We start from the raw sequence: 11847 nt of genomic DNA, 5'->3' as shown, positions 1-11847 counted from the left end.
TATAAATGTAACAGATCAACATGTTGTATACCTTAAACTTACAAAATATCATATACCAATTATCTCTCAGTAAAAAAACCCCTAAAAACACAGTTATCATAATAAATTGGCATATTTCCATTGTGGAAAATTTTGCAACTCCAGAAACGCAGAGAAAGAGAGCATCACCCTGCAGGTTTTCAGGCATGGGCCCTTCAGCCTTGCTGCCCCTCATTGGTTCTGCAGGTTCATGTGGCACCTCTCACCACCCTCTTTTCCCTTCTTCCTCTCTGTTTTTTTTTTTTAATTTATTTTGCTTTTGCAAGCTCCACCCTGTGTGCCAGCTGTGCCTGTTCCCACTGAGTGCCAAGGGCATTTCTGTGGGGCTCTGTCACTGCTGTGTTCCAGGTGGCTCCCACCCACCTGTGGGAGACTGGGGCTGGCTCCTATGGAAATCTGAAAACTTGCTCCACCTGCCAAGTGCCTCATGCCCCTTTGTTTAGTCATTGGCCCCCCTATCAGGTTGGTCTGAGGGTGCAAAACTCCCTGGCTATGTCACTTGTGTCCCTGGAAGGGGAACAGTGGACAGGCTTCCTCTTGAGCCTTCAAGGGCCTTCGACAGGGGGATTAGCCACTTCTGCCTTCCCAATCAACTTTTCAAATAATTTCCAGTCTCCTCACCCAAAAATTGGCTTTAAAAATTTTACTCTGTAGTGTTTTCTTTTTGTGTGTGTGTGTGAGCAAGCCTGTCTGGCTCCATTTCCCTACTTCAGTTGGACACGCTAGACCATCTCAAAGTCCCTTCCAATTCCAAAGCCCCTCAGGGTCCAGGGCACAGAGGTTCATGCCCCCTGCTGCAGATCACCTTCAGATTACATCCTGACTGACCCCACTTCACTGTCCTCACCCTCCCCTTGTCTCACAAACCCTGTGTGCTGGCCTCTCAGGCAGTGATGACCACAAATAAACTCTGAAAGAAATGTCTGAGATGTGGAGAAAGGGACACAAAGCAGGCCAGCCCCCAAGTCTCCTAATTGCAGGTCTTCCTCAACCCCCCATGGTGTTCTGGAGATGATGGCACTCATGTCTTTTTAGCTGGTAGCTTTGGGGTCCATGCTGTTCAGCATCAATGTGTGATATAAAGCAAAGAGCTCTTGAGGCACCTGGGTGGCTCAGTCAGTTAAGTGTCTGCCTTAGGCTCAGGTCATGATCCCAAGGTCCCACGACTGAGCCCCACATCGAGCCCCACATTGGGCTCCCTGCTCAGCAAGTAGTCTGCTTCTCCCTCTCCCTCTGCCTACCACTCATCCTGCTTGTGCTCTCTCATTCTCTCTCTTTTTCTCTCCCTCCAATAAATAAATGAAAATCTTTTTAAAAAACAGAATAAAACTCTGGGCCAAGTCCTGGGTCCCTCCGATGCAAGACAATGCCAACAACAGTAGCAGAGCCCTCAAAGGGTTGCTGTGAGGATCAAATGAGTGAGTGCATCCCAAAGAGCTTTGTCATTCATGAAATACATCCATGTGCAGAGGTCTTCTGATCAATTTAATCACTTCTGCTGGGTGACTGTCTCCATTCCTGGTCATAGCAAAAGGGAGGAAGCAGAGGAATGTAACTGGATCTGTCAATTCGGATTTCCCTTTGCTATTGTCTGTGGGGAACCCCTTCCCTCCCCTTAGACCTGGGCACCCATGGAGCCATGAACCTTGAGTCTACAGATAAGGAAACTGGAATGTGCCTAAGGGCATACTGGGAATTCATGGTAAGGCCAGAATTATCATCCTAGTCTCTCTGAGTCTTAGAAATATCTGGAGGTATCCCATCTTGGGATAGCCAGCCCAGGAAGGTGGCAGGTGAGCCCTCACCTCCCTTCCTGGGTGTTCTAGAGTCTGTTCTGTGCCCTTCCCTTGCAGATCACAGCCCTGCTTCCCTCCAGACAGGAAGGTGCTCATCAACTCTGCTCAGCTTCCCTGGCTTTCCTCTACCTCCCTTATTCTAGACCAAAGTACAAGCTGCTATGATCAGTGCTGCCTCTTTCCTGCAGCACACGCACCTCCACATACTCTCTGATTAATGTTTGTAGGAATCAAATGAAAAGCTGAACCTGTAAGTCGGCTCATTAGCCCAGCACTGTGAAATAGGCTGTTGTTGTCTCATGGCCACTGGGAACCTTCCTATTTGGCTACCCCACCTCTCCAGACCTATCTGCCCTCGTTGCACTCACCATCCTGTCTCTCCTCACAATTAAGCTCTCCTGCCTAGGGTTCCTCCTCCTCCTCCCCCATACTAACCCATTTCCACTAATGTGGCAATAGGTTCAGGTATTTATCTACTTGTTCATGCATGGGTCATCTTTGAATTCATTCACTGCACTGGCCAGCAGATATGAACTGGAAAACTGCCCATCCTTCAGATAGTGCATTAAGCACTTACACAGGACTCTAGAGTCTGACTGCATTCAAAATCTGGCTCCAGTAGTTCTTAGTAATCTTGGGAAAACTATTTAATGTCTTTCAGCCTCAATTTCCTCCCCTGTAATAGAGAAACAATAATAGTACCTAACTCATGGGAATGGCAAGAAGATTAAGTGAGATAATACACATAAAGAATGTGAGGCAGTGTCTGGAACTGAAAAGATGTCGCTAGTCCCACAAGTAGTTTTACTATTAGACATTAACATTAGTAAGCCCTGGGGATATAATAATAAGACATAAGCCATCCAGGGGGCTGCGGAAAGTAGGTTAAGTATTTATAATGTTGAGTACGAGTTGGCTAGTAGGGAATGAAGAGGGATTGCCCCTAAATGCCTGTTGTGGTGGAGAGAGGGTGTTAGGAAGACTTCCTGGAGTGGCAGTGCTTGAGCCTGGATCTCAGAAAGTAGACAACTGAGAGAAGGACATTTCAGAAAGAGACTGACAGGTGCAAGAACACAGGTGCAGGAGAGCAGTTCTGCATCTGAGAATAGCAGGGGTTTGGCCTGAGTGGACTCTGATCTTGAAGGGCTTTGGAGATGATACTGAGAAGTTTGGACTTGATTGGATTTTTAAAAAAAGATTTATTTATGTGAGACAGAGAGGGAGAGAAAGCGAGGAGAGGAGAGATGGAGGGGCAGAGGGAAAGGAAGAGAGAGAATCTCAAGCAGACTCTTCACTGAGAGCAGAGCCCCACGCAAGGGCTCAATCCCACAACCCTGAGGTCATTATCTGTGCTGAAATCAAGAGTCAGATATTTAGCCAACCAAGCCACCCAGGCACCCCTAAAGTAGAGGGAGTGAGAATCTCAAGCAGGTTCCATGCCCAGTGTGGAGCCCCACACAGGGTTCTATCCCATGACCCTGAGATTACGACCTGAGTGGAAACCAAGAGTCAGAAGCTCAACCAATTGAGCCATCCGTGTGTCCCAACCCACTGCTGGATTTCAAGCCAGGAGTAACTTGACTGAATTGGCACTTCAGAAAAATCATGTTGATGGCTCATTTGGAAAAAAAGATGGGTGGGAGACTGGTTGGGAGTTATCCAGGCAAGGGGGCATGCTTCAATGAAGGCAGAGCCAAGGGCATAGGGAAGACGGGCTAATTTTAGGAGATATCAGGAGCTGGACTGGCAGGGCTCAGTTACTGATGGGCTAAAAGGGGTCAGGAAGACAGAGAAATTCAAGGTGGCACCCAGGTTTCTCCCAAAGTGACTAAGTGGGCACCATATTCACTCACCAAGACCAGAAATGCAGGAGAAATGGGAGAGAGGAGGCCTTCCATTCTGGATTGAAGATGGGTGAGTGTGTGAGGCATGAATTATATATGTGCATGGATACACATACTATAAGAGCAGAATGTGGATAGGGAGAGTCGAAAATACAGGAGAGACAGTTGATGGTGGTGAGTGAGATTCCTGAGGAGGAAGGTTAAAGGACCCAGAAAGCAGGAGAATGCAAGGAGAGGGGTCCCACAGGAGAGGAAGGCAATGTGGTGGTGGGGTGGAGGAGGGAGGGCTATAGAGTATCCAGCCCACTCCCTGTAAAGAGCCCTTTCCCCTCCTTCCATCTGTCTTCTCCCATCTGTGCTTTCCTCCCTGCACACTCACTCCCAGGATGTATGTTGTTCTTAATAGAGTCAAGGTCACTCACTGGCATTCCCATCCTCTCACCTATTTCCAAAACTCCTCCATGAATTTTCCCAAGTTTTCTTCCTCTACTCCTCTTATTTGAGTTTTGCCTTCACCTGGCAGGTCTCACTCAACACACCAGCTCTGCCAAAAAAGGAACACCAAAAAACCATACCAACGGTGATCCAGAGTGGGTTTTAGAGTGGGTTCTATTTGCGTTTGGTGTCTAGAATGTGACTTTTCAGGAAAAAAGCCAAGCAGAGTTCTAAGCTTGAGTACTCTCCCAGGCTCTCCCAGTTGCGAGCTCTAATCCTGGGACCCCGGTATTCTTTCCTGCAGGGGCAAAGCCCCCTCTACACCTCTGGGAGGTCCCATCTGTTCAGTTCTTCCACTTGGCTCCCCAACTATAGTACAGCACCTGCCATGGAATGCCGCATTGCTCAAGAGCTATCAAAAGCTCACATGGCATAAGGCTTTGAGAGTTCATTGGCCTCCACATTTCATCCCAGACAAGCAACACTGCCAAGAAAAACCTGAAGGCAAGTGAGAAAACCAGTTGTGATCTGCCCAGTAAGCAGGTGGCAGTGCAGCAGCCACCCTGCCTTCTGTGTCTCCTGGAGTCTTGAGGATGGAAGGGGAAAAACACAATCCAGGATCAGTTTCCTGAAGCTCCACACCATCACGCTGTTCTGTGGGAGCAGTCCAGGAACCAGGGGCAGCCACCATGGAGCAAGGTAGGAGAGGCCCACAGCGTTGCTAGAGCTGAGGGAGAAGGAAGACATAGAGACGGGAGGAAGTCAAGAGGAGAATGGATTCAGAGGAAGAAAGGAGTAAATAAGGAACTGAGGCAGAAAGAGTAGAAACCCAGAAACCTCAGAATCTAGTGGTAGCCTGAGACCCAGGAGGCAAGGTGGATACTGACTGATAAACATAGCCAAACAGCTGTGGACCAGCATGCCTACTTCTAGAACCCAGTGGGATGGGGCAGGGCCAGGGCCAGGGATTAGTGGGTCAGGGATCCTGTCCTCTGCCACTTACTGACTCTTTGACATTTAGCAAGTCACTTCTTGAGTTCCCAGCCCCCATGCCCGAAACATGAAGGGGGTTGGACAAGACAATCTTGAAGTTGCCTTTCAGCTCCAAAATCCTCTGCATCTTCATATCTTCTCTTTTTACCCCCACTTCAGAGGGTCTGTTCCTCATTTTAGCTAATCTTCTTACCACTGATCTCTCTATATCAGCTCCCTCCCTAGAAAGCCTACTATGAAGAGTAAATGGTTAGTTGTAACCATTTAGAAGAATGAACTCAAAGCTCTATAAATTTAACAGCCTCACCTTCATTTACTATTATTTGTGTTTAAATTTTTATAAGTTTTACATATACAAGAAATACATGAATACATAATTGGAGTAAAATAAAACAATAATTACAGATAAAGTTACAGTCCCTGACTGCCACCCCCAATGCCAGCCTCATCTTGAGAAACCACTGTGGTCATATTTAAGAGAAACTATTGTTACTAGTCTTTTGTCTACATATTTATATATATATATATATATATATATATATAATCAGTATAAGACTAGCTTATTTTGGCATATCATAATATCATCACACTGTACATCTTTTTCTACAACTTGATTTTTTTTTCTCACTTAACAGTTTGTGTTGGAGCTCTACCCATGCCAATCAGTACCTATAAATCTACCTCAAAATTTTCCACTTTGCAAAGTATTCCACAGTATGGGTGTAAGTAATTTATCCAGTACCACTTTTTTAAAAAATATTTATTTATTTATGAGAGAGAGAGATCAGGGGGAAGGTCAGAGGAAGTGAGGAAGAAGATTCCGCACTGAGTGCAGAGCCAGCTGCAGGGCTCGATCCCATGAGCCTGAGATCAAGACCTGAGCCAAAAGGAGGAGCTGGATGCTCAACAGACTGAGCCACTCAGAGACCCCTATCCAGTCCCATTTTGACAGGCATTTAGGTTTCCATTTTCCAGTTATATAAGCAGTGTTGCAGGGCACATTCTTATGTATGCCTCTGTACTCAAGTGGGAGTGTCTCTCTAGGATAGATACTGAAATCAATTACTTTAAAAATTCTTCCTATAATTTCCTTTCTATTTCCCTGATCATTTCACCCCCTTGTCCCCTCACATCAAGAACAAATATACCCAATAGTAAATGTACTTCCTATTTGAACATCTGTCTGGGGTGAAGAATAATCCCAGAATTATAGGCAGAGGTTAACTTGACCTATGATGTATCCAGAGGATGAGATCTGGTTCCAGTGCTTGCTGTCAGGCAAATGTTGCCATACCTGTTGAGTATTATGGGTCACATGATAACATGAATTGGAGCCAGTTAGTGATCTCTGTCTAGTCAACTGGTCTCCAAAAGGAGTGAGCTTTTTTTTTTTTTTTTCTACTACTAGAGGAAAGCCCAGATGACAGTGGGCTGGATGTCCTTTCTGAACATGAGTGAAGACCAGCAATGGGCAGCAAGCATTACGTAATGGAAACAGCACAGAACTTGTGCCAGTAATCCTAGGTTCAAGCTTAGATAAAACATTTAATCTGCCTGAACCTTGTTTCCTCATCTTCAAGTGTAAATGACATGACATTTAATCCCTCACATCAAGAACAAATATACCCAATAGTAAATGTACTTCCCATTGTGGTGAGGGTTCAATAAGATAAAGTGCCTAGGATGGTACCCAAGCACATAGTCTATAGGCTTTCCATGAGGTGTTGGTTGAATATGAAATAAGTGCAGAATGATTCTGCAAAAGATAAAGATTTCTGTTCAAATTAACAAACATCTTTTTCTTTTTGAGATTTTAATTAGTTATTTTACAGAGAGAGAGCAGAGGGAGGGGAAGAGGGGGAGGGAGAAGGAGAAAGAATCTCAAGCAGACTCCATGCTGAGCTTGGAGCCAGATGCAGGGCTCCATCTCACAATCCTGAGATCATGACCTTAGCCAAAACCAAGAGTTGGACACTTAATCAACTGAGCCACCCAGGTTCCCCAACAATGTTTTAGTACCTACAGTGTCCTGATCATTATGCTTATATTTCTTTTATAAGAAACCTCATACCCATTAGTAGTCACACCTCATTCCCACCTACTCCTAGCCACTGACAAACCCTAATCTACATCTATCTCTATGGGTTTACCTATTCTGTATATTTCATACAAAGTGAATCATATAATATGTGACCTTTTGTGTCTGGCTACTTTCACTTAGTGTAATGTTTTCAAGTTTCATCTATATTATAGTATATTCAGCATTCCTTTTTGTGGCTGAATAATATCCAATTTTATGGATATACCACATTATTCATCCAGTAATCAGTTAATAGTCATTGGGTTGTTTCCATCTTTTAGCTATTATGAATAATGCTGCTATCAACATTCATGTACAGATTTGTGTGAACATGTTTTCAGTTTCTTGGATACATACCTAGGAGTGGAATAGAGATGGGTCATATGGTCATAGAGATGTCTATTTTTGACATTTTGAGGAACTGCCATACTGTTTTCCAAAGTGGCTGCACCATTTTACAATCTCACCAGCAATGTATAGGGATTCCAACTTCTCCACATCCTCATCCAACACTTGTTATTTTCTTTCTTATTAGAGCCATCCAAGTGGGTGTGAAGTGGTATTTAATTTGCATCTCCCTAATAATTTATGATATTTAGCATTTTTCATTTGCTTATTGGCCTTTTGCATATTTTTTTTTGGAGAGATGTCTCTTCAGATCAATTGCCCATTTTTTATTTGGGTTATTTTTTTGTCATTAGGTTGGATAAATTCTTCACATATTCTTGATACAAATCCCTTATCAGATGTATGATTTACAAATATTTTCTCTCTTTCTATGGGTTGTCTTTTCACTTTATTTTTTCTTTTTTTAATTTTTATTTCTTTTTTCTTTTTTTTTTTTTAGTTTTTATTTATTTATGATAGTCACACAGAGAGAGAGAGAGAGGCAGAGACATAGGCAGAGGGAGAAGCAGACTCCATGCACCGGGAGCCCGACGTGGGACTCGATCCCGGGTCTCCAGGATCGCGCCCTGGGCCAAAGGCAGGCGCTAAACCGCTGCGCCACCCAGGGTTCCCACTTTTTTCTTAAATTGAGATAAATTGAGGTATTTTTTCTCTTTTCACTTTATTGATGATGTACTTGAAACAAAAAGTTATTAATTTTGATGAAGTCCAATTTATAGTTTTTTCTCTTTTATTGCTTGTGCTTCTATTGTCATATCTAAGAAATCATTCCCTAGTTCAAGATCATGAAGATTTACCCCTATACTTTCTCCTAAATGTTTTATAGTTTTAGCTCTTGCATTTAAACCTTGATTAATTTTGAGTTCATTATTGTATATGGTGTGAGGTAGGAGTGCAACTTCATTCATTTTAAGTGTATAGATATATAATTAATTTTCATATATTCATATTGTATTCTACAACCTTGGTGAATGTGTCAACTAGTTCTAGTTTGATGTGTGGATTTGTTAGAATTTGCTATACTCAAAATCATATGTTAATAAAGATAATTGTACTACTTCTTTACAATGTATATTAGCTAGAACCTAAAGTACAGGGTTGACTAGATGGAGAGAGAGAGGAGACTACCTTATCTTGTCCCTAATTTTAGAGGAAGTATCTAGTCTTTCACTCTTAAGTATGGTTTTGGCCGTGAATTTTTCATAGATACTCTTTATCAGGTTGAGCAAGTTTACTTATTTTCCTAGAAGTAGTTTACTTGTGTTTTTATTATGAGAGGGTGTTGGATTTTATCAAATGCTTTGGTTTATATTTCTTATAATCTACATACAGCTGAGACAAAACAGCTAGGCCTCTATCCTCATTGGTAGAAGACATCTTATGGTGGAAGACAGATAAATAAAAAAGAAACTACAAAAATATCTGAACATCTCAAGCTGATCCTGAAATTAGTAGGCTTTCAGTAAAAGTTTGTTGATAAAAATGAACAAATGAGCATGATATTAACTCAATTAAGCTATTAAGTTTCCCTGTAAGTGATGCAGCTAAGTACTGTAGGTCAATGGGAGATGGGAAGAAGCAGTGGGTCAACTGGAACAGGCCTCATGAAAGAGATAGGTCTTCACCAGGCCTTGGAGGACAAGGTGGAATTCAGTGAGATATTTGGTTAGGACAGATGGAATGAGAAGACATTGTAAGTTGGGGTTACAGCAGGATCAAAATACATGGAAAAGTAAGGCTACCATTTGCTTGAGGACAGATTGGCTATAGGAGAGGGCCCATGCTGGGAGTGGTAGGCAGGGAGAATTCAAGTGTAGGTGAAGACCAGGTGTGGAGGGTCATAAATATCAGATTAAGGAATGTACCTTTTGTATCATAGGCTGTGGGATATATCAGAATTTTTAAAGCAAAAGGATGGAATGATCAAATTGTCTTGAGGAAAGATAATCTGATGATGTGTTAGGAGAGGTGGTGTAGGAAGCAGGAGACCTGATGGAGGCTGTTATGATCACAAGGTATGAAGTGAGGAGCTCAGAATTATGTAAATGTGGAAATGGACAGGGACACCAGAGATATTTTAATGGGGTAAAGGGACTTGTCCACACATGAATGGATAAAGACGCAGAAGGAGATGGGTGAGCAATTGTGCTTTAAATGTTGTGAGTCCAGTGGCTCTTGGACTACTGTAAGGCCATGGTCAAACATGGAGAAGTCAGAAATAGAGCCTTTCTCAGGGAGACACACTTGGAGAACAGTGAGATCAATCTGTTGATTGATCCAGAAGGCTGGGAATGGGCCCAGCCCATTAGAAGGTCCAGAAGGCTGGGAATGGGCCCTTCTTCTTTCTTCTTCTTCTTCTTCTTCTTCTTCTTCTTCTTCTTCTTCTTCTTCTTCTTCTTCTTCTTCTTTCTTCTTCTTCTTCTTCTTCTTCTTCTTCTTCTTCTTCTTCTTCTTCTTCTTCTTCTTTCTTCTTCTTCTTCTTTCTTCTTCTTCTTTCTTCTTCTTCCTTCTTCTTCTTCTTTCTTCTTCTTCTTTCTTCTTCTTCTTCTTCTTCTTCTTCTTCTTCTTCTTCTTCTTCTTCTTCTTTCTTCTTTCTTCTTCTTCTTCTTCTTCTTCTTCTTCTTCTTCTTTCTTCTTCTTCTTTCTTCTTCTTCTTCTTCTTCTTCTTCTTCTTCTTCTTCTTCTTCTTCTTTCTTCTTCTTCTTTCTTCTTCTTCTTCTTCTTCTTCTTCTTCTTCTTCTTTATTTTATTTTTATTTTTATTTTATATTTATTTATATTTATTTTTATTTAAGGAGGGGGAGGGGCAGAGGGAGAGGGAAAGAAGAGAATCTCAAGCAGACTCCCCACTGAGTGTGGAGCCCTATGAGGCCCTTGATCTCACAACCCTGAGATCATGACCTGAGAGGAAACCAAGAGTTGGATGCTTAACTGACTGAGCCACCCAGGCACCCCTGGGAGTGGGCCTTCCTTTGACTATCCTCAGCATCTCAGCTCGCAGGGCCTTAAGAACATGGCATTAGTGGTGGTCAGAGAGTCAGCAAATTGCTGAGAGTTTAGCAGCTAACTACCAGATTAGCAGGCTGGTATGGGGGAAAGTGAAACCAAAGTGAGTCCAAAAACTGGATGCTGGGATGAATCTGGAGACATGGTAGGCTGAAGGGAGCAATCAAACTTGGCCAGGACTACAGAAGAGGTTGGACAGAGGCAGAAAACCATGCACCACTAGGAGGGTATAAAACAGGATTGGGAGAGAAGGTCACAGAAGCAAGGAAAGGAGGAAAGAAGGAAGTAATAAAGAGGCACTTGCATGCATGGAGCCTCATTTAATCCTCATACCAACCCTGTAAGGCTAGTATTATGGATTATGTTTTACTGACTTGGAAACTGAGGCTCAGAGAGGTCAAGTTTCTTTCTCAAGTACAATTAGTAAGTGGTAGGCAGGATCAGACAGGCTCCATAATCCTGCCCTTTCATATGCCCCTGGCTGCCCTACTGCAGGGCTGGAGGTGGCCCTCACAGACCTCCAGAGCGCCTGGAACAACGTGCAGCACCACACAGAGGAGATCAGCTCTGAACGACTCCTTGTTCGCCGGGGCCAGGCCTTTAACATCACTCTCTACTTCAGGAACCGGGGCTTCCAGCCAGGCCTGGACAATGTCATCTTCATGGCTGAAACTGGTGAGGACCTCCGAGGGGTGTGTGTGTGTGTGTGTGTGTGTGTGTGTGTATTTAGGTAGATTCTGGAGGGTTGAGAGGTTACTGATGATAGCCTCAGTTCTGCTTACCTCCCAGGACCCCTACCAGACCTGTCCAACGGGACTCGAGCCCTGTTCAGCCTGACAGGTCGCCATGGCCCCAGCCCGTGGATTGCCTTGCTGGAGACCAACGGGGCCAGCTCCCTGGAGGTGAGCCTGTGCGCTCCTCCCACGGCAGCTGTGGGTCGGTATCTCTTGAAAGTTCACATTGACTCTTTCCAGAGGTCCGTCACAGCCTACCAGCTTGGGGAGTTCATCTTACTCTTCAATCCCTGGTGCCCAGGTAAGGTGGAGTGTCTACATGTGGTCTCTTATCTCTGCCCCTTTATCAGTGCCACAGAGGGCCAGGCTCAAGGATTTCTAGACCTCTCTTCCCTGGCTACCAGAAACCTCCCAACTGCCTGCACTCAGCATCTACTCCCAACCACCAACAGGGCAGGAAGAAGTTGCTATTTATTCACTTACTTAGAATTTAAAAAACATGAGCCAAATTAT

General features: G+C 43.7%; 1 protein-coding gene across 1 annotated transcript in view; it reads left to right on the top strand.

Moving 5' to 3' along the window:
- Positions 1-4624: 4624 nt before the first annotated feature.
- Positions 4625-11847, top strand: part of TGM5 (transglutaminase 5) — a 31696-nt gene continuing 24473 nt past the window's right edge. The window contains exons 1-3 of the mRNA XM_072740890.1: positions 4625-4813; positions 11096-11275; positions 11390-11635. Coding sequence (XP_072596991.1) covers positions 4804-4813; positions 11096-11275; positions 11390-11635 — 436 coding nt within the window. The 5' untranslated portion in view covers positions 4625-4803. The remainder of the gene's footprint in view (positions 4814-11095; positions 11276-11389; positions 11636-11847) is intronic.

This window comes from Vulpes vulpes, chromosome 15, assembly GCF_048418805.1.
Source record: "Vulpes vulpes isolate BD-2025 chromosome 15, VulVul3, whole genome shotgun sequence".
In the NCBI taxonomy this organism is placed as follows: Eukaryota; Metazoa; Chordata; class Mammalia; order Carnivora; family Canidae; genus Vulpes; species Vulpes vulpes.
Note: the sequence above shows the minus strand (reverse complement) of the source record. Positions and strands in the feature narration are given on the sequence as shown.